This window comes from Epinephelus lanceolatus, chromosome 11 (assembly GCF_041903045.1).
Source record: "Epinephelus lanceolatus isolate andai-2023 chromosome 11, ASM4190304v1, whole genome shotgun sequence".
NCBI classification, from domain to species: domain Eukaryota; kingdom Metazoa; phylum Chordata; class Actinopteri; order Perciformes; family Serranidae; genus Epinephelus; species Epinephelus lanceolatus.
In genome coordinates this window covers 37,866,282-37,889,983 of record NC_135744.1, presented here as the reverse complement: position 1 = coordinate 37,889,983, position 23,702 = coordinate 37,866,282, and the positions used below count along the sequence as shown (strand labels likewise).

Here is a 23,702-nt window from a genome sequence, read left to right as displayed (position 1 = left end):
TTAAGAGTTGAAACATTTTCTTAAAGTTTAACCTGTTATAACACAGGTGCTGCAGAACTGTCCTCCTAGGAATGCCACACTTTCGGGCATCTAACGCCCAAAACTTAACTCATAAATCTGTCAGGGCCTTATGTTTGTGCAGTTTTGATTTCAATTATGTTATAAAAAGAGTTGGAAAAAAAAAAAAAATCAGCCAGGAAGCAGAGAAAAAAGTGTTACTTTCTGATATCACCTTACTGCCATGTAACTATGTTTTTGTTTTGAGTGCCAGTCAACCACTCTGCAAACACTCTTTCATAGCTTTTTTTTTATTGAGTGGTATTCCCCTTTAACCGCATTATTTTTACAGGGCATGTGACACAATGCGTCATAACGGCAATGCATAACCTAAACCATATTTGACCTTTAAGGCAAGACAAACAAAAGAAAAGTAGTAAGAAAATTAGTTTTGGTGATAAATAACATCTGAGTCAAGTGTTTTTCTTTATCTGTGAGCCCTGAGTAGTCCTGACAGTACACCTTAAAGCAAGATGTAAATGTGACTATATTTGCATTTCTTTTATGACTATAAAACTACAATGCTTCAGTTTGTAGAGCAGTGTGTTAGTGACAAACAGCATGCAGAGATCAGGCTGCATTCTCAAACATTCTTAGGAGGCGGAGCTCGTCTTAAGGCAGACATAATCTCACTGGTTGAGTTAATGACTAATTAAAAGGTAGAGGAGTAAGAGAGGAGGAAACTAAAATGATAATGTCTTGTGAACTTGATCAGACTGAGGAGATTATTACCACCTCCTGAGCAGCTCCGCCTCTGAGAAATGTTTGAATAATTAAGACCTCATCAGAGTGGACTCATGCACTGATGGACAGGTGGTTAAATGGGAGGAGAGATGAGGAGTTTGTCGGATGCCAGCAGAGCGCTGCTATGGAGTGGGTAGGGCTGGATGCTCGGTACACACCTGCAGGGACCGCACCAGTCCGTTTGTTGGTTGAGGCCGAAGCGAGCCCGGCATTTCTTAGGAGAGCCCGGGTCTGAGCACAATGCGCAGCATGCACATAACAAGCGGGAGGAGAAGCAAAAACAGAGAGAAGCAGAAGAGGAGGGAAGAAGGTTGTAGAGAGCGCGAGGACAGGAGGAGAGATAAAGACAGACAAAGAGAGGAGAAATAAAGAGACACGAGAGCATGTCAGGGCAGGAGAAAGCACCAACAGGGCTGTCCGTTTAGAGAAAGCCATCAAGTCAAACTGTTAGTAGCCGGTTATAGCATTGACAACCACCAGAATAACCACACACTCACACACACACACACACACACACACACACATATAACTTAGTTAAACAAGTCAGACATCCTGGAAACAGGCTGTTAAGACATACAGAGAGAGACTCAGAGAGGGCAGCCGCGCTCTGTTAGTACAGGGTTATAAAAGGTTTCCACTTTCTGGCAAAGATGCAGTCATAAATTGCTTTAACTCAGGAGGTCAGCACTCTTAAAATCCAGAAATACACTTTACTACTTCTCTGTTAGAGGCTGAAGTGGAGCCTTTATTGGAAAAATGTTAAAATCCTCATCGTTTTTAGTTGAAAATCAGATGTAAATTTTAGAAATTTTATTTTTATCTAAAGCTTTAGTTCAGGGTTGGCGCTACATTCTCACTTGCATCATTCATGCTTCACTATCAGTTGCTCATTCATCAGCTGCTCGGATATCAGCTGACTAGTAACATCCAAAGATGCACCATCAGGAGAGACAAACCAGGCAAATGTTTGGGGACCTCAAAAAAATTGTGAAAGAGGCCCCAGATGCTCCTCATAATGGCACATTTTAGGATGACATCTCTTAACCGCCTTAAACCTCCAATAAAGGTGCTGCACTGTGCACCGCCTTGAGTGTGTGAGTGTGAGAGTGCTGCGGCGACCGGAGCAGAGAGTATGATGTTAAAGGTAGCAGTGCAATGTGAGTACGGGGTCGGGGGTGGCTCTATCTGCAGGATGGGCTTCTTTTCCTGTGGCCCCCCATAGTCTAGAATCACCGCTGCTATCATCTATCAGCATTCATATTTTCCTACCAGCTCTTACATGAAATGCCAGAGTTTCCTGCAGGACACCTCAGATTTGCATAATCTAACTTTGAAACTGCCACGTTACTTTCTCAGTTTTGATGCTACCTGCTAAAGCTAGTCACTATTACAGTATTAGCTTGAGCGCTCACATACAGCAGGTGATCCACTAGGAACACATGGAGGACTTCTATGTTTTAATGGTTGAGATAACTTATGAAAAAATATTTTCAATTGCCTGAACACAGTAAAGGGAAACTACCTTTATCAGCTTGGACAGCTAAGAGCAGGACATAAAGTTTCATACACTGCCGGGGATTATAATGTTTGTAATTCAGGTTACATGGAAAACAGAGTGGGTGGGTGGTTTGACGTTAGAGACACATCCTGCCTCAAAGACACCAAGACATTGTGCTACAGCGCGCCAACGCAAGTTCAAGCTCAACTGAATTCTCTCAAATACTGCAGCTGACACTGGCCATTTGTCTTCTCACACTGACACAGGGTATAATAGTATCTGTCTGACAGGAGAGAGGCAAGATATTTATATGGTTACCTGTGTTGGAGTCCTGCAGCTTCTCCCTTTTTCTCCTCTTCTTTTTGCCCTGTGGGAGAAAGAACAAAACAAACCCCCCCAATGAAATGAGACTGGCTCAGCTGCTGAAATGAGTAAAATGCTACAGCATCAGCGGACTTTTGACTGAGGCTGATAAATCCAGTTCTTTTGGTTTGGATTGTGCAAAAGTGCAAGCTGTTCTCTTTTATCTATATGATTTTGTCCTCCATAAAGAATTCATCTTTGCTTTTCCGGTTCCCTTAAAGTGTTTGTTCAACACCCTCGAGTGCAATCCCTCTTTGAGAGTGAGTGTTCATGATTAAATATAGTCTCAAATTTGTGTTCCTTTATTAACAGAAATCTGCACCACATTAAAAATGGAGCTTTCTTATGTGACGTGAATCCATTTTAAGTGAAAAAGTGCAAAGTTAAAAGCAGCAACCAGGTCAGGCAACCATATTTAATGCTCTACAGAAGCAGGAGAAAAGCAAGAAAGACAAAGAAATCCTCACAAGAAAATATGTTGCATCCCTAATGTCACTCAATTCATGCAAAACCTGACGTGTCGCCACCAAAAACATAACTGATCAACACTCAGAATTAAGAAAAATAAATCATTTGTAGATGATCTCACAGTCAAACATTTTTCATATTTGTTGCCATTTTTCATTATCTCCAATCTGATTGTCATGTGTGACTGTTGAGGTAAACATCAGAGTTGTTCACGCAGATCCGGTGATGGTGAAGTGAGGCCTCATATTTGGGTGAGATGAAGGATGTGGGTACAGAGATCTACCGCCTACGCTTCGTTGTCTGTCCTCCTCGGCTCGCTGTCAGCACTGTCTATGTGGTTACAACAACTCCTCTTGCAACTGCACCTCTCTGAAGCTTTGTGTCTGTGGGCGTACGTGTGTGTGTGTGTGTCCCTGTGTGTGCACATACTATGTGTAGGTTTTTTTTAAGACTCGGAGGAGAAACCCTCCACAGCTGCAGGGGCGATATGGAGCTTCACTTCCTGTTGTGCTAGGGGTCCAGTGACTGTTTGTGTTTTTCTTTAAAGTCAGGAGGAGAGCAGGGTGTGAAGGGTGATGCAAGAAGCCCCGAGCACTTGTGTGTATGTTGTCATTACACAAGTTGTTCTTTTCTATACATATAACCTTGTCAGACTGTTGCCTCAGAGGAAAATTTTGGATAAATAATTTACTTTAAGACAACTGCACCTGTTAGTAAGCCACCATGTGTGGACAATGGTTACATATACAGTAGTTCTTTGTCATGACAGTCGCCCATGTCAACACATCTAACAGCATCTGCTGTGTTATGCCTTGCCGAGCTGCGTAGAAAATGCTCAAAGCTCCATGCATGATCACAGTTTACTAGAGCTCTGGTTTATAACATATTCGCACAGCATCATGAGAATGCTTCTGAACTGTGAGCTTTGACAGAACTCCCTGTGGATAAGGTTAGGGCTTTTATTTTGAAGTATTTGCTTAAAAAACTGGCATCACCTTGTGCTTCGGTGTCAGATGCAGCATAAAGATGAGATAAAAAAAAACCTGATTTAACTGATTCAGTGTGCATGTTTGTGACTTGTTCAGATGTTACAGCACGTGTTATAAACCACAGCCCAGATAAAGTGCCACCATAACTCATGTGCCATGCCTGCCCATCTACAAAGTTCAGCTCAGTCAGGTACAGAGGAACAAGACAGTACAGCAGAGAGAAGCGTAAACAGGCTACCACTCTGACAGGTATCGAACATCACTGAAAAGCAGCTTCTGTTGCGACCAAAGCCTTTACTTCACCTGATTATGACACATTTTGCTTCGTTATGTCGTTTTCTGGTAGAAAATATTCAGAAATTACAGGATGTGCAAGCCTGATTCCTAAAAAGTTGGGACACTATGTAAAATGTAAATAAAACAGAATAAAATGATTTGCAAATTCTTTTCAATGTATATTCAATGTAACAGAGTTCAAAGAGAAGATATTTTATGTTCAAACTGATACATTTTATTGTTTTTTGGAAATATACACTCACTCTGAATTTGATGCCTGCAACATGTTCCAAAACAGTTGGTACAGGTGCATGTTTATCACTGTGTTACATCAGCTTTTCTTTTTACAACAGTCAGTAAATGTTTGGGAGCTGAGGATACTGACTGTTGAAGTTTTGAAAATGAAATTTCGGTAATACTTTACTTGAAGTTATCTACACAAGAGTGACATGACACTGTCATAACTATGACAAAACACTGTCGTGAACATTATGTACATGTCATAAACGTTTATGACTGCTGTCATTAAGTGTCATTCGGTATTTGTATTGACAAGTTGACATTGTTTGGGTTGTCTTGATTATGACAACTTCTCATTAATCGAAGTGACACTACCAGAAGTTGTCTTTGTCATGACAAGTTGACATTAGATTTGTTTGGAATGTCCTGATTATGAGAGGTGCATTTCTTGTTAATGTCAAGCTGTGATGACAAAGGCATCTTCTGGTAATGTCATCCTGGTTAATGTCAAGTTGTCATAATAAGGACATCCCAAACAAATTTAATGTCAACTTGTGATGACAACGACAACTTCTGGTAACGTCACTTTGATTAATGTCAAGTTGTCATAATCAAGACAACCCAAACAATGTCACAATGACACTTAATGACAGCAGTCATAAATGTTTATAACATGTACATAATATTTATGACAAGTTCATGACAGTGTCATGTCATACTTATGACAGTGTCATGTCACCCTTAAGTAGATACCTTCAAGTAAAGTGTTACCGAAATTTCTTTCTCAAGATTCACGAGCAGGTCCATTAAAATCTTTAAGATTTAAAGAGTGTCTTTGTGGAAAACTGGGCCAAAATCCATCTGAACACTGTGAGGACAGGAAGTGTCTTAAAGTTGGCATTGTAAACTAAGGCTGCTCCAAGAGCTAAATACATTTAGCATGGTAAGCCTTTTTTCTCTGTTATTCCACTTCAATGCAAATTATTTTCACGGATTAAAATGTTAAAATTTCTTTATAAGTTTAATGCAAAATGTGTAATTGAAAAAACAAACAAACAAACAAACAAACAAACAAAAAAAGTGTTAAATTCCAATTTTTCCCACTGAATTTAAAAGGATTTGCAGATCATTACATTCAGTTTTGTTTTACATTTTTCATAGTGTCCTAACTTTTTTGAACTCAGGCTTGTACTTCAACTTATCGAATAACAAATGATTAATTATAAAAATCGCAATGTCAGAAGGTTGTGTTTCTGAATAACCATAATGTGTGTTTAGCTTTACTAGTAACACAAATGAAGGCGCTGTATTGTAAAGGGATGCCCAAAAGTTAAAGAATGAACTAAAGCAGCGAGGCCAGCCATGCGGCCCTGCTCTCTGTTAGTTGAGCAAAACGGGTTGATTTATACCTCTGTGTGATTCAGCAGTCATAACCATGGCAACGTGCAAGACTTGGTGAAATGTGTCCAAAACTGACCAATCAGATCTGCTTTTGCAGCTTGCGTGTTTGTTTGTGAGGGCTGACATGTGTGAGTCATTAAGGTATTTTTTGGAAGGTGCATGCAAACTTTGCACAGGAATACCCACAACCCCTTTTTTCATGCAGCTCTTCACATACTCGTATCTTCCCACCACAGAGGCATAAATCCACCATAAGACGTGTCCCTACCCAATCAGCTTTACTCTTTTCCCCTGCGACCCCGCTAAGGCCCGCCTCCTGCAAGAGTTCAACAGCAAACTGACAGATCAGAGGCACACAGCAGCCCAGATACAGCACATCCCCACAACATTGAACTACAACACATGCACCACACAGGTTTGACTTCCTCTTGTGTTCTGGGAGACCTGTTTAATCATTTCATGCCATGAATGTCTGTCGTTATGTTTGATGATGTTTGACTGACAGGCCTGGGAGCCAATAATCATGCAGGATGTTGAGACAGTAGCCAGTAAAGGAAGTAAGTTGAGTAAATTGTTCAGCTCTGAGGTGAGAACAATAAATATGATCAAACCCAGTTCAACAAGTTCAGGTTTAATGAGTTCATCCTGTTCTATTTTTTTTTTTTTCATCTTGGCTTCATGTACAGGGAGTCAAACCAGACAGGAAGTAAGTCAAGTGGCTGGTGTTTGTACTTTGTTACAGATTTTGACATTTTATTATTTTCTCAAAGGCAGCTTCCTGCTTCCAGGAACTGCTTCACCCAGCAATAGGTGAGGTGTGTCTCTACTAATGTAATAAATACTGCGTTGTATAATAACTTATCAGAGAATGAATAACTGGAATTGCTTTCCAACTCTTATTTTGAAGGAAATTTATTGTATTCATGTTCATATATTTAAAAATCAAACCTATACACAAGTCTGGATCCAGGTAAACTTTCAATTGTAAAATTTGCAGCACAAACACTGTAGTTTAACAATTTGTGCCTTAATCTAATAACAATTTAGATCATTAAAAACAGTAGTTTCTATAAGATCAGTGATGTAACCATGGCAACCAAATGACTTATTCACCCTGGAGATTGTTCCCGCAGGTATAAACATCATGCCTTTTCCATAACACAGTGAGTGCCTCCTCATCTTAACACTTTTACATTCCGCTGGTTGTTGTTTTTTTCCAGATCAGCTTTTAAAAATCAACTCAGAGGAGTTGTATGACGTACGGAGGGAGAAGAGGAGGAAAGATGAGGAGTTAAATTAGAAGTACTCACGTAGTTGTCTCTGGCAGACCAGGTCGGGTAGAGCTGCATGTGGAGTTGTCTCTCTTTCCTGGCCAGCTCATAGTACTTGGCCTGTTCCTCCCGGGTCAGTGCATGCCACTGCAAACACACACAGAACAAACAAAATTCAAGAAGGAAACAGTTATTATACTGATTATTATATTTTTCACACATTATATAGGTTTTTGCACATACTGTGTGTTAGTGTTGGTCTTTGTCAGGGTGCACAAGGGTGGACAGGAGTCAAGCAAACATTTTATCGGCATGGTAGGGGGTACGTAGCCTTTTTTGCACCCTGACAAAGAGCATAGAGTCAAAACCGGTAGGTGTTTAATGTAAGCAGCCATGTTTTGAAATAAAGGCTTTGTAACTTAATTCAAATGCATCTGTTCCTGCTCCATGCACGAGTGCCTGAAGTTCACTTTTTCCTCCCATGTGCTGATTCTTTTCTTCAAGAGCACCTGTATTTTTTCTTGATTATCATACGATAAAGACAGTCCTCGAGTACACTACTATCTCGTTCTTCAAAGTGTGTTAGTGTTGTCGATATATGTCATCAATACTGAATATTTAAACCGTTTCAATACTCATTATTCACATTATTGATACATTGGTACCAGCTGCACTTTCTCACTCATGCTTATTCTTTGTCTATTATTAATGTTGTTCTGCCGTTCTCTGCAACTAACCAAGAAATGAAAGTCATCGTAGTCATGTTATGGCCTTGTTATATTCATCTTTTAATACAAAATTTAAATTATATGCCCTCAATTTCAGTATCGAAAATGGTATGAAATATTGATGTTTTTCAAGGTATTGTATCGACATTAGAAATTCCAGTATCGTGACAACACTTTTGTGTATTGTGTGTGTTCAGTCTTTGGTGGATGTGACTCCCAATTTGGTGAATTCACCTCAAAATGAAGTCATCATGCTATAATTTTTTAAAATTTAAATTCTAGAAACAGGGAGAATAAAGAATTAAAAAAAATTATCCTAATCGAAAATTATGAACACTGCACAAGTCACCTTTTTTTTGCACTTTAATCACAGTCATAATAATGTTGATAATAATATTGACGTTATATGTGTACCACTATTCTGAACAAAGTTGCACGGTGCTTTACAGGACATCAGAGACAGTAATTAAGAGATATCATGAAAAGTAAACCCAGACAAATGAGATAAAATGATTAAAAAAAACAATAATAAATAAAATAAGATATAGTCCAAGAGATATAAAATCATAAAAGTTTGTTAAAGCCATTTTAAAAAGGTGTGTTTTAAGCCACCATTTAAGAAACAGCATTTGTGGTGGACACTGTGAACATGAATTCATTCCACAGTTTAGGTGCCATGACTGCAACGCTCAGTCACCCTCAGGTGCAAATCTGGACTTCAGATGGTAGAAAAAGCTCTTCTCACAGTTCACACAGTTCCTACGTGTATGATACAGCATGATCTGCATCTGAACTGTGTGAATGATATGACATGCACTGTCTTATCAGTCTTAAGGAACCCAATAGCACCAGTCAGTGTTGTTATGATCTCAGTAGCACCAGTATGTGAGGGGAACAGAGTTCACATTACCCCAGTCCTCTCATGTTCCTCATGTGTGAAATTACAAACTGACCTGGAAACAGGATTAGTCTGCGCTTTGGTGTGTGTGTGTGTGTGTGTGTGTGTGTGTGTGCATCCCTCACCCTTCGTCCCAGAATCTGGTTGATGGCAGCGCTCTCCTTTAATGTGCACTCGGCGATGACCTTCGCCCTCATCTCCTTCATGTAGAGCATGAAGGCGTTCAGGGGTTTCTTGATAACCGGCTTCTTGGGCTCCTTCTCCCGCTTGGCCTCAACATGTGGCTTCCTGAGGAGGGGAGAGGAAGAGGGGCAGAGTGGCAGGAGGATGAGGAGGAGAAGGGGGTAAGGATGGGTGAAGGAATTTGAGTGAAGATGGGGAGATAATCAGTTTGAAAGTTGAAAAAAAGGCTTCTAAATGACACAGTATATTAAGTTTATTCTCAGGGTGTAGCTTCATATTTAATGAACAGATACAAAAGCGGTATCAGTCTTTTAACTCTCGGCAAGACAGCAAATATTTCCCAATATGTTGAACTATTCCTTTAATGGGAAAAACTGGGTTTAGGGTTATTTATGTCAGTCAATATCCAGCACAGCTGAGATTGCCGTGACAGTTCAAAAGAGTCAAGAATTAAAACCTCAGACAAATACATGAGTACTAAGCAATTACTTAGCAGAACAATAGTGACATGAACTGTGGGTCTAATAAAGATTCAAATATGTCAAATTCTGCCACAGAAAAATAGCGAGTTCTAGTCCCAAATTACAGTCAAACCCTGCAAGGAAATGCATTCAGACAAGTGATAAAAACAGAGTGAGATTTAGTACAAAAATGCAAAAACTAAAAAGCCAGAGAAGACTATGATGAACAGTAACAAGCAGAGGAGTGTGACAAAGGAGGGGATCAGTGGAGAAAAATGATGAATGCGAGTGTGGCAATACTTACACGTACATGCCCCTGTCATACTGATCATGCTCCTGTTTGCCTGTAGGGGGCACTATGGCTGGGTGGGGGATCCCTGTAGGATGCATGCCTGACGGGCCGAGCATCAGAGAGTGAGGGAACCTGGTGGGGATGAAAGAAAAAGGGTGGAGGACGACAGGAGACAAGAGACAGAGTGACATAAAAAAAGCTTTAGTTAGTTCAGAGACCTGCTTTGAGTCTGGGGCAGAGAGGACGGTGAGCGTCAAAGCAAGAGCGTCAGGTTTGGTAAGCAGTGAGCTTGAAAGCGTGGAAATTCACTAGAGCCAAATTTGACTTACTGATAGGTTGACTGACTTAAATTGAACCTCTTTAAAACGCTGAAAATATGTGACTAGTGGATGGTGTTCCTCATGAGCACTGCACTTAAACTGTGTGACTTGGTTCCTATCTACTCAGCAATGATGTAAGCATTTGTCACCACTAGAGGGCGTCCTAGCATTACTGAGTGAGAGGCTGGAAGACAAGGAAAATTCTCACATCTATAACGCTGTCTTGTGAGAAGTCTGAACTAAAGTCAGTGCACTTCTCAAAATCTAAATGAATAACTTCACCATCCACCTTGATCCAAAGTTAATTTAATTATAAAAAAAGGCCATTTAAGAGATTTTCTTTCCAAAAAAAATCAAGCCTTATTTTATCACCTTCACAAACTGGAGATAAAAGGAGTAAAAATAAGAGACCAGCTGAAAATGAAGCAGCAATAAGCATCAGCTGCTTGCAGCACAGTGAGCGTCAGGGTCAAATAACAACCAAAAAATATTCATATTGTTTGTTTTAAATCAGCGTGGAGCAACAGCTCATCAGTAAAGTTTACTGCATTTGACAAATACAGGTACCAGCAACATAAATACATAACTAAGAAATGCAGAAATTAAGAGCTGCACGTTAGGTAATGCTTACTGCTCAGAAGTAGTGAATAAAGAGGAAACATTTCCCCTCTGAGCAGCAGGTTAAAGGTTTGATATCCAAGATGCTGATTAATCATCTGGCTTTTGAGTTATTGTGATTTGATACAGGCCTGATACAGGTGTAAAACAAACTATATGAGAGGCTTTTTGACACCGGTTGCTGCGTGACTGAGGCCTTGTGTATGAGAGACAACATGACGAACTGGCAAAGCGCTGTGGCGACAAAGCATGTGTTTGTTGCACCCTTGGAAAACAAAGCAAGGGACCAATGTTGCAGGGCCTCACACAAAATTAGCTATTATCAAAATGTAGTTTTATTGATGTATGTGATGGATCAGAAACACAAATGACAAAAAAAAGACAGAGGTTAGCGATAGCAAGTTAAAAGCAGTTAATGTCCTGATGGCGCTCAAGAGTGTGTGTGTGTGTGTTTGTGCAGCAGCGACTAGCTTGGCTCGACTCAGTTTGCCTCGACTCGGCTTGTTTTGGCAAAAACACAGAACTCGTCCTGTTTACAGCACACTGGCTCCAATGGGACTTTTACAGCAGCTGCCCACTGAAAGCTGACACAGGAGCTGAACGGAAAACTCCGGCTCAGGCTTTCTGAGTGTGCTATAAACAGAGGAGTTGACGATGCAGAGCGTTTGCTTTTTGCTTTTTTTTTTTTGCTTTTACTTTCTTGGCTCGGTCCAGCTTGGTCCGACCAGCAGGCTACGATACCTGGAGTAGGAGGAGGCGCTGGAGAGGTTGGAGGAGTAGGACTGCCTGAATCCACAGGGGGACAGGGCAGGGTAGACTGGCTGGCTCTGCCTGCCACGGCACAGCAGAGGGGGAGAGACGGCAATAGTTGGTGCCTTTTAGCTTTACAGGTACAAGTTTGATGATCCCTGAGAGGACGTTTAGCCCTCTAAGGTCAATTAAATTCTACTGTAATCTTTATTTAAATTAATCGTTATATTTGCTGTCAAAAATCATTCTACTGTGAAACAGAGGCAATGCTCTGCTGAATTTAAACTTGAATATTGTCAGCAATAAAACATCTTAAAAAACATTTCTTCTTATCTTTTGTCCTGTATTTAAGTTCTATCCCTTAATTTTTATAATTCATATAATTGGTTTGTTGTTGGATGTGTGTACTTATCTTTTACATTGACAAATTGTATAACATGGAAATAAATAAATATGTAAAACAAATCTCCAGCTCCAGTAAATTTCAAAGATCTCAGAGTTCAATAAAGTGAAATCTCATGGTTTAATGCTTTTTTGCTTCTACAGAAGTATCTCTCGCTTTTGAAGGCAGCTCTTGTGATGCTGTGATGTACGGTGATCCCCCCCTGGAGAGTCTGGATCAGCACTGTTGACAGCTGTGTGTCAATACTTGGCTTACCGGGAACAGAAACACACACACTCACACACCGCGGGAGGTCGAGGGAGGGGATGGGATGTAAGCAAGAGCCTTTGATATGTAGAAAACCACACCTCTACCTCCTGAGAGCCAATACACCCCCCCACCCCCCAAACTGATTCATCCTTATGTTTCAACGTATGCACTCCAATACACATTTAGCATTTAAGCCCCTTTATTAACAATCATTGTCACCATCTCTCACATTTCCTCATCTCATCCTGTAGCCCCAGGAGGAGGCAGCGCTACACATTCAGTAAAGCCCAGCGGCAGAGGCCTTTGGCTGGAAAGAGATCCAGAGATCACTGAGCTCAGCTCCTGGAGGACCGTTCATGCTGTAATCCTGTTTTTAACCGAGATCACACTGCAACACAGGTCAAGTGTTGTTCAAATAACAGGCAAACTACACTGTCGGTCTGTTTTTTATCTCAAAAGAAGGCTGCACACACCACGTATCAGAATCCATATATCCTTCAATCAATCCATTAATCAATGTGATTTATATTTGCCTAAAAAAGCTCTCATGTGCACAATCAGGTCACACAGATCAAAATCCATGCAAACAGCTCCTGAGTGACGGTGACGCCACATTCAAACAGAAAAATGCCTCCCGTGTGACAGGCATGGCTGGACAGAGGTATGCTGGGAATGAAATGAAAAACCAGGCGACATGCTCTATTGTGCTAGCTGCAGCGCCGTGTGCATTTTCTTTGTTGCGCTTTGAGTAATTACATCTCTACAAACTATTCGGTTCAGTCAAAGGTGATGAGTTTGACAATGTCAGTGAATGACAGCAAAGGGGAATAGCTTCAGGTAAGGACCAACTAGTAGGTTTAACTGCCTTGAAGCACAAAAGTGATCATAAAAAATATCTTTATTTCCTTACTTTCTAGGCATTACTGAACATTTTAGGCACACCAAATCTTCAATCTCTTACACAGTAACATCCAGAGGGGGGCAGGGTGTGAGCTTCTCTCTGTAGCTCTCCTCTGTCGTTCATTACCAAACTATTTCTGCCACTTTTTGTGTCGAAAGAAAGCAACACTATGATTATCTTTCAGGAGAGATCATCTAAAAATGTGTGTCTCTATGGTGACCAGGTTTTCACCCTGCTTTCTGATGAGGTCATGACAACCCTTTGTACGAACCAGCTCTTTCCAAGCATAAGCCCTTTTTAGATAGGAATTGTGCAAATTTGCAGGAAAGCCCAATCAGTCTTTTTTCAGCATTGGCAGTATAAAAACAAAATCAGGGAGTGCAGCAAAATGCCGCCTACCTACTTTTGTTTATACAGAATGTGCCTTTTTCGGGGCAATGGGGGGCGTGAGCAAGTAACAAAACGTGTAGCTCAGCGTGTGACGCAAACAGTGACGTGGGAGGGAAGCCGCGGCTGGTCAGTCCTTCGGCGATTCTCTCATAAGTCGGCCCGTTCTTCACCATCCCCGTCATCTGACGGTTAATGGCCTCTTCGTTTGCGAGGACAAGGAGGGCACGCAATTCCTTGTCTCCTCAGTTGCTCATCTTTACAGTGTCTGTCACGTTTGTGTTTCCTTCTTGCTACGAACTGCTCATTCCTGCTATCAGCTGTTTCCTGTTTATCCACCGCCAGCGAGTCGCACGTGCGGCGTCATCAACAGCTCCTCCCACAATTCTTCAACAGCCCCTCCCGTTGCGGAAGGCTGCCTCGGTCTGTTTAAAGTAAAAGGGTTCCACCAATATGTCTACCCTATGAGGCGGAAAATTGGGCGCCTCGGATCAACTCGCCAATCCGGCTCTGTGTCTAAACGCTCGCAGCTTGCCGTTGCCGCAAGTTGGCGAGTGTTGGAGTTAAAGATGCCATAAAGATGTCTGCCTTCTCTCCAAGGTAATGGAAGTAGATGGCACTTGGCGCACTCAAAGTGCCAAAAATACATTTGAAAAACTCAACAGCAATATTTATTTCCAGAAATCATGACAGTTCCAACTGTCTGGAAAGACACATTGCTGTTGAGCTCCACAAGCCAAGTGCTATCTAGTTCTAGGCAGACTAGGCAGATACCTCCAACACTCCAACTCACACCAAAACAATCTAGACTGATAAAAGCACTACAGGTAAGAGGAAAAATATGCAATTCAGATATAGAGGTGAACTGTTCCTTTAGGAGGACGGGAGGAAACTGTGCTACACTCTCACCCTTTGGTTGAAAGAAGTTTAAGAGGCTTTATAGCTTTCCCTTTAGCTCTCGTTTCACACTGTATTTAATAATGCAACATGTTTGCGAGACTTGAACTCCCACCACAGCAGTCGCCACTGCAAAGCTACATCCTTTCAAACAACAAAACCCATCTCAAATAATTCCTGACCCCCTCCTGCTCCGAGGCAACTACCCGACCAGCCAACAGGCCTGGGGGACATGTGGAGGTGGTCGTGGAGGGACAGGAGGGGAGACCAGGCTAATAGTGAAAACAACAGTTTGACATTTAACCACTCGTTCTCTATGTTCTCCCCTCCTCTCCTCCTTCAACAAAGACGCACACTACAAGGGGCCAAAACAAGCAGATAATCTGGGTTAAAGGAGATTAGCTGTTAATAATATTTGTGAAAATCCATAGTGAAGTGTCTGAAAAAGATAAAACGCCTGTAAATCACAGACTTGAGAAATGTCTGGGGACAGACAGCTCGTCCTACAGACACATGAAAAACAGACATAAACACACATGTATGTGTACAAATGCACAAAGTTTTAAGCTTCCGTTTCCAAATCTCCGTGACATTTGATGTAAGCCTTTAACTGTTCCTGCAGGGGATTTTGTCCAGGCACAGATGCTGTAGGTTGTAATAAATGGATTTGTGTTGATCCATAAATCAATGGAAGTCTGACATTACAAGTTCACAATCAACCAGCATGACATCGCTTGCTCACAATCGACTCAGAATTGAAACTCTAAGTGAAACGGCTAAATATGGAGCAGATGTGGCCGTTACAGACGCCTCTCACTACAGAACTTTCTTTACCCCTGCTGCTGCTGCTGCTCCATCCCCTAAGGAACAATTGGCAAAATCAAGACTCGGGCTTAAAAACTAAAACACAATGTCATGGATAAAAGCCAAAAACATGCTTATTTTGGTATCTAATTTGGGGGTCTTTGCTAGTTTATTCAAAGGCCTGAACCTGCCAACATTCAGAATCCACCACATCTTGAGGAAGACGGTTATTCACATATTCAGATGCGAAGGTACTGTATTAAACAAGAATATTGCATTAATTCTTCTCCATTAGTAAGATGATCTCTGGGCAACAACATCCAGTTTTAAACCACATTAAGTCTCTTTACTGTTAATTTAATATTAGCCAGTAAAAACATGCACTCAGGGCACTTGCATGTGACTACACAGATAGAAACCTTCAGTGTCTGAAGTCATGTTTGTAATAATTTTGCTACTCAACACATTTGTTGTCATTTCTTTCACAATTTCACAGTTGTCCACATTCCTTTTGTTTTCACCAGAGGCCACGAGTTTAAGTACGAGTCCAAAACACAGAGGATCAAAGGAGGTGGTTTCCATGCCAACGGGGGCCTTAGGTTAGCTAATATGACACCAGGTGAGACAGTGATGTATGTAACACTGACCCAGGTCACAGTGTGTATGTGAATGTGTGTGTTGATGTAATGCTGCGGAGATGATGATGATGATGATGATGATGATGATGATGATGATGATGATAATGATGGTGGTGTTTAGGAAGGTAGAGATGAGTGATGAAGATTTGCAGATGACCTTTTTGGGGAAAATGAATGTTTGAGAGTGAGGGGTTAGATTAGTAATGGGTTAATGGTTCGAATTCTGTGATGGAAAAACACCAGAGTTTGGACTGAAAAGCAGAAGCATGTGTGTGGGGCTAAACTATATTTTACATTATTGATTAAACTGCTAATTCATTTTTCAACTTATCGATTTAATGGTCAATAACATATCGGAACACAGTTTAATAATGGCCATCACAATTGACCAAGGTGCAAGATGGCATATCCAGATTCCTTATTTGGCTCACTAACAGTCCAAAATGCAAAGATATTCAGTTTACTGTCACAGAAAGGTCAGAAAAACAGGACAATCAAATGAGAATCTTCTAGTTTTTTGTTACCTTAGAATAAGACGTTTATATCTACAGAGTGAGCAGGTCCTTGTCCATGGAGTCCGCCATGTTTCTACAGTAGCCAAGAATGGACAAACCAAACACTGGCTCTAGATAGGGCTATTTGGCTTTTTGCGTCGGTCACCGTTGTTAAGTGATTTATCAATCAATCATCAAAATAGCTACTAATTCATTTTCTCTCTATCAATAGATCGATTAATCAACTAATAGCTTCAGCTCTGCACTGATTCTCATCATGTAACAGACAAACCTGTATTTCCTTTCATGTTAGGGAAAGATCGTTGAGTTACACAGTGACAAGGTCATCACAAGTACACAAAGGACTGAGTGAGTCACAGCATGTACAGATATGTGTGTGTGTGTGAGTGAGAGAGACTCACCAGCTCATGGAGGGAGTGATCTGGCCGACACCGCCTGGAGGGAGGGAGTAGTACCCTGAGAGGTCCTGGGACTGGTGCCTGTGAACGCCTGGAGGAAACACAAACACACACACACACACACACACACACACACACACACACACACATTAACACCACCATAATCACTCTTTTCTGTCTTGCATTTGGTCACTGAGGACATCATAAGTACACACACGCTTCATGAATGTTGCCATTTCTCTGTCGTTTTGTCTTTTAAACGCACACACACTCACACACACTCGTCAGGTCACGTCCGTGGCCCCCAGCCCTGGTCCTGGGTCTGATAGGCTATTAGTACTATTAGTAGTCTGGGAACCTGCTATTGAACACAAAGATAGCCTGAACACAGGTCATCACACTCTTTTGTTCCCATCCTGTCTCAGTGCGTGTCTCAGAGTGTGACGTGAAATTGTGTCTGAGCGTGTGTGTGTGTGTGTGTGTGTGTGTGTGGGACCCTCCACTGGGAGCTGATGTCGCCAGTTGGTTTCACTGGTTTATTCTACACAAGTTAAGTTCCCACATTTGAAAAACACTCCACAGATACGAGCAGACACACACCCAAACACACACACACAAACAAACCATCTCACATTCTTCATCTCTACTTTTAGCAAAAAATGTTTTCCAACAAAAGAAACACAGACAGCTCGACTCTGTGCCCTCACACAGTAAATATCCAGTCTCTCTCTTTGTGCCCTTCAAAGGAAGTCATTTGTCAACAGGCAGCACCTAGCACTTAGCGCGGCCCGGCTGCTAACCTGTGTTTGCAGTAGAGGAATGCTCTCGATGACTGTAATTTGGCCGCGGCTCCGGGCCTGTTTCAGGACCCCGAGCCACTATAAATCTGGACGACAGGAATGTGACTGAGTCGGTCAACCTGTCTCACCACTGCGATCCTCCCTCCCCTCCCTCTGTCTGTCCCACCACGCCCTTCCTCCCTTCTCCTCTCCTCATCTTCTCTTACTGCCCTCCGCCCTTCCACTGCCCAGGCTATTTTCCTTCACGTTTCTGTGCTCCTTCACACCTCTCTTTTACCTTTTATCTCTCTTTTCCTTCCTTCCCTCCTGTTCTCACACCTTCATTACACACCTGAACTCTTTTCCTTCCCTTCGTCCAGTCACAGGATTTATCCACCCCCCGATATTAGTTTTATGGTCTCTTCCACATGTATTCTCGCCTTCATCTCTTCATCTTCACCCAGTGATGCAGCAGGCTAACTGAGCACAACAATAAATAATTAAAAGTGTTACTGCTAGTGCACGAATCAAATTTGTTTACAACGAGACAGTAATAGATTGCCAACCAAATATCAAGAGTGACTTAACTAGCTAAAAATTAGGTTTGAGCCAAATGCACCAAATGCACCAAATGCACCAAAGGCATTAAACAAACATGACCAGCTGAGGGCTTCCACCTGTAAGCTCTGTATACATTACATTACTCTATAGACATGTGGTGAATACATTTAAAGAGAGATAAGGGAGTACTAGAAGAGGGAGATGGGACTTTTGGCTCCCTGATCCCGATGGAAACATCTTCACATCACCAGTCTGTCACCGTTACATCATGGAGGAGTTTCAGACTCAGACACATAAACAAGCTTCAACATATACAGGCCTGTATCAGGGTAAATTCCACTTATTGTAAACACAGGGTTCACCCTCAGGCTGTGTTCACACTGACAGCACTGCGTGACTCCTTATTTATTTCCCTGGGAGCACTGCATTAATGCAGCGTGGCAGTGAAACAGACAAACAAACAAACAAAAATGACTTCTGGTTGGAGAAGGTTTGGTCCTGGCTCAACTTATGTGCAACACTAGTCTCTATATACAGATTCTACATTCACTGAATGTAGAGTCTGTTTGAAAGAGACTAGGCAAACCCCGGAGATCTTGCCTCCAGAAGAAGAGAGGAAGAGCCCTGGTTTCCGGTTGTAGGCTCTTTGTAGTCCGTGTGATATTGACCAATCATGCTTGAGCCGGCTGCAGTTGTTGCCAGGTTAAACAGTCCGTGCAGTGAACTAATGAGGCGGAACATAACTGGCGTCACTGCAAACTCTGAATCCATCGCAATGGTTCAGCATATTGACTCATATATAAATGGAAGTCGGAAACGGAAATTCACCTCCTCCACCCAAATCAAACCGGAATGCCAAAAAATCGGGGGTCTGCCCCCAGAGGCTGTATCGCCATCTGCCGAAAGTCAGACGCCGAATACAGCCGATGGGTTCCGAGAATGGTGCAACACAAACAGTGCAACATTATTTGGCAATGCATCACTTCGGCCAATCGAATACGCGCAACATTTTGCATCTGTAGAGTTAAAAATGGAAGAGCCATTTCTTATTTCTCATAGATAATATTACATACGTCACAGTTGAAGCACTTCTATGCTGCAGATGAACATGACACTCACCTATCAAACCATCAGAAGATTACCAACTGCATCAGAAAATATATGGTGCTTTGACACAGAGATAAGATAAAACTTTATCTATCTATCTATCTATCTATCTATCTATCTGTACAAGCCTGTTTACAAAAATCTTCAAAGTAAAAGTAAACTACAACTCCCAAGGTGCATATCTGCCAAAACATCCAATTTAGTAACAGATTATTCTGTTAAGAAGCCTGAAAACACAATCTACAGCTTAAATTCTGAATTGAAAATTTTTATTACGGGTCAATTTTGAAACAATGGCAGCACTTTTTATTCTCAAGTTCAAGAACAGGGCGTTTTGTATTCTCTGCTGCTCTGATTGGCGTCTTTTCAGTAGCAACAGTAGCTGAGGCTCGTGGGTATTGTAGTAGTACTGTATGAGACATGCCAAACTGACGGACAAAACACAATTTCTCAGAATTTAAATTGAAATAATTTAAGTTGAAGCTCTTAGCATACACCGATATGACTGTGACATTTTTGAGGACAGTCCCATGTTGAGAGCATTGTTCAAAGAAAAATTTGATTGGGGAATAAAGTGGGGAAGAACGCTCAACTCTAGGTAGAACATCTTGTAGCATGTAGCTTGTAGAACTGTGCAACTTCAGCAGTTTACCTTGCCTGCACTTAAACAAAGAAACAATTTGCTGCGAACATACCGTAATCGCTGTAGTCCTGCCTTAAAGGTGAATGTATAAACAGCTGCTTGTATCTGCCTTCAAACTGGACATGAACACAACCAACACACCATTTTGTTGCTTTGCCAGAGGGCTATCAAGAGTCTGAATGTGCCCTTAGGCTAGTATGGATTTTTCTGTCTATGTTAATACTGCAGAGGATAAAAGTGAACTGAAATAGCTTTTGATTAAACCTCAGATGATCTCAACAGACTGCCCCATTAAAGCATTTATAATAGATATCAACTGTGAAGAATACTGATGGATAGCAGCAATAATAACAATGAATGTTGGTACTTCTTTTGATACCGAGATGATGAACTTAACATCCTTTTTCGAAATCACCCGTGTTCCCTGAAATGACTGTGTGGATAACATCAAAACAGCGATCCTAAGCAGTTTTATTTTGACTGTTGATCAGTCACACTTGAATGTTTTGGAAACATGACACCAGTTTCTGTAAGTCACGTTTTTGCAGCCTTGTTTGTTGTTGGGAAACCTGCAGGGGAAAATTAGCGGCAGTAATGGGGCAGTTTTCTTTGGAATGCCCCTTTTAAAGCAGCCGTATAATGACAACTAAAGCAACTATCTCACGCTCTCCAGCATCTCGGGAAACAACTTAAAAGGGAAACCATTTGAGTCAAACCCGGCTCTGAGCTCAGTATCACAATGTGTGCATGTTATACTGAGACTCGAGGAGCTGAAAATAGTATTCCTGCACTGATAATGTGCTGCGGTGGTTATAACCACTGAGAGTGAAAGTGCTGCAGCATCTGAGCCTTTAAATGACTTGACAAGCAGCCTGTGTGGTGTACATAAAAGAGCCCAAGACCAGAAGAAACTTTGTAGTTTTGTCTTACAGTAAGGGCGGTAATGAGTGCTGAAAAATTTTACTCAAGTGCAGAAACTTTACTTTTGTTAAGAGCAAACATCAAACGTCACAGTAATAGCACAAGTCCTTGTTTTTTACAGTGTAAAACTACCGATTACGCCGATATGAGTCTTAATTTTTATCTTATTATTCAACACATTTCATTTCAAATACAGTTTCCCTTTTACTCCATGCTGTTTTTAAGTAGAGTGACTCACACTCTCACCATCAGTCATCTGAAGAATAAACACAGGGTACTTTTTATTTGGTTTTCTCTAATTAAAAAGGAAACAAATTATTTCAGAAATTAGTTAAGCAATTGTAATAGCAAGAGCAACGGTTATTAGAGATTTTAAGCTAAGAATTGAAACCTAAAACTGAAACGTGATATTTCAAACTGCTCTCACAAACATAGAAATGAAAGAAAACAGATCTGACTTAAAAATAAGGCTGCCATTATTCTATACAAATCCAATGAAAACATACTGAACTAACAACGAATAAGAAAACTGCACTCAGTAGTACCAGGTGACTACAGCCCAGTTTCCACCAAGCAGTACAGTACAGTTCAGTTCAGTTCGGTGAGCGTTTTTTCCGTTTCCATTGTGGAAAGTTGTGGATGGCACCAATGGAACCATTCAGTGATGTCCCCATTTTTGGTCCCCCCTCTGTTGGGGTACCTAGCACACAGATCTGGTACTAAAAGGTGGAGCTGTGAACACTGCAGTCTGTTGATTGGTCAACAGTGAACGATCACTCTGGTCAGAGCCGAGCCACTGTTCCTATCATGGAGAGTTTTATCAGTAAACTGTAACTATAAAATGAAAGGATGTTTTGCTGCCTCTCACAGCAGCTGTAGTCAGAGAAAAATAATTCAGTGGGCCGGCTGCCAGCGACTTTTAAAGTGGAACGTTTACTTGTAATGTTACTTGATGCGTGAGTTGACGACTTGAATCCATCAGCACACCTTAAAATTTAATGTGACAACTTTGACCATTACTTTAGTTTTTATTGTCTCTCTTCGATGACATACACTTTTAGTAATAAGTGGATCTTAAAGCATTTAAAAATAAATACTAATTTCATCAGGATTATGTGAACTGCATATATTGTAATTCTCACTCGGAGAAAAAAAAAAACATCGGCTCCGGTGACGCTTAACCCCTGAGCTTGCCTGAGAAGGACTAAATGCACAAACCTGCTAAGTTTAAATATCCCATCAAGAGAGAATCTCAGGACAGCCTGTTCTTTGTTGTTCTGAAAATGTTGGCATAGCACTGCACCCCCCCCTACTTACTTTACTTTATTCGATTTATTTATTCATTTTTATTTTTTTATTATTTTTATTTTTTGAATTCTTTTAATTTTTTACTTGTTTATTTACTTACATTTATTTATTTATTTATTTATTTATTCAGTTATTCTTTTCCCCTCTCCCTTTTGAGTACTTATGTGTCTACCTTACTTCAGTTGTTAACCTGCTTATTTACTCTTTGTTTGTTGTCATTGTTTGCATGTCCTCTGTGTGCCTGGGTGTGAGTGTGTGCCCTTGTAAGGGTTGTTTTTCTGTTCTGGGTGGGTGAATTTAGGGTGTTCTGGTGCGTGGGAATTAAGCTGGAACCTTTCTTCAGTACTTTGTTACTATTGCTGTACCTCAACTATGCATCTGAATGTATTATGGGACCACTCCAGTGTTAAAATCAATAAAGAAATTTTTGGAGAAAATGTTGGCGTGCAACCTCGTTTTGTGGACAATAAACGAGGTGCAGACTGATAAAAGAGGAAATACAGTGAGTGCTAGACGGAGCAGTGAGTGACAACAACACCGCCCACTGTTTGCAGTGGAAATACTAGGGTCTAGGTACCATCTCTAAAGGGTTACTTTTGGTTCCAAAGGTACCATATTGAAAGTGTTTGGTGGAAACGGGGCTTAAGTGGCTGCCCAGGTTGATTACTACCACTCTTGACAATTCTCAATGCCGTATGTAAAATACAGATACAATATAATGATGAGCATGAATGAATTCTAATAGCCACAAATTTTTGATCCATGTCAATCATAACTGGATTTCAACAGAAAAAACTTTGTCTGCAGGCTACAGCACGACGACGTGGGAAATAGCACAATGAAAACGGACAGAAAAAGAAACCATTTAACTGCCTACATACAGAAGGTACTTATAGAGGAAGCACACATAAAGAAAAATGACCAAATCAGCAAAATCTACAAATTTACAAAACCAGGCAGGCAACCACTCCGCCTCTGAAACACACCCGGTGTGGTATGATGCTGAGCTGGGAAGAGAACCAAACCAGGTCGCAGTCATGGCAGCGGGCACACGGCGCAGCTGTGCCTGGTGGCATTGTCCCTCCTGGGTCCTTTACAGTTCAGATGGCAGCAGAAATAACAAAAGTGGGGATTTATTCATCTCATAACTTGCTTAACATTATCATAACAGTATCATAACACATCAGGTATGGAATTAATCTGCAGACACTCTGGTTCAAAAGAGACCAAACCTTTCTATTACTGTACTATTTTCAGCTGTGAATTCATGTGTGAATATTCACAGCAGCAGGACGGTGTATGTGGGCAATACTTGTTAACAGGACCGAGTAATTAAATCATTTATTTGCCGTCAGTAAGAAAAATAAGGAATATCACCAGCCTTATTCCTGAAAAATGCTTTGAAAATACTCAGAAATACAGTGGCGATCCACAGTTATGCTCAGTCAAAGTGCAGCATGCTGTTTGCAGGTTGTTATTTCGCACTCTGTACACACAAACCCTAATATGCTGAGAGCATACGAGACTGTACATTAAGTGTTAATCAGTGTTCGTCTTGCACATAAAAGTGTGAGAGCGAGCAGGCATGTTTCATTTCTGCTTTTTCTCTCTGTGTTCTACGCTCTATTGTCCAA

At 41.1% G+C, this 23,702-nt stretch overlaps 1 protein-coding gene across 17 annotated transcripts in view; it reads right to left on the bottom strand.

Annotated features, from left to right (window-relative positions):
* Positions 1-23,702, bottom strand: part of tcf7 (transcription factor 7) — a 93,890-nt gene that overhangs the window by 5,771 nt on the left and 64,417 nt on the right. For 2 of the 17 annotated variants that reach the window (XM_078172592.1, XM_078172596.1), the window contains 8 exons: positions 16,753-16,840; positions 11,504-11,638; positions 9,882-10,001; positions 9,059-9,221; positions 7,347-7,454; positions 6,305-6,352; positions 2,618-2,666; positions 960-1,032 (listed from right to left, as the gene is read on the bottom strand). In XM_078172592.1, coding sequence (XP_078028718.1) covers positions 960-1,032; positions 2,618-2,666; positions 6,305-6,352; positions 7,347-7,454; positions 9,059-9,221; positions 9,882-10,001; positions 11,504-11,638; positions 16,753-16,840 — 784 coding nt within the window. The remainder of the gene's footprint in view (positions 1-959; positions 1,033-2,617; positions 2,667-6,304; positions 6,353-7,346; positions 7,455-9,058; positions 9,222-9,881; positions 10,002-11,503; positions 11,639-16,752; positions 16,841-23,702) is intronic. The other 15 variants (XM_078172597.1, XM_078172600.1, XM_078172598.1 and 12 more) reach the window with 11 other exon arrangements.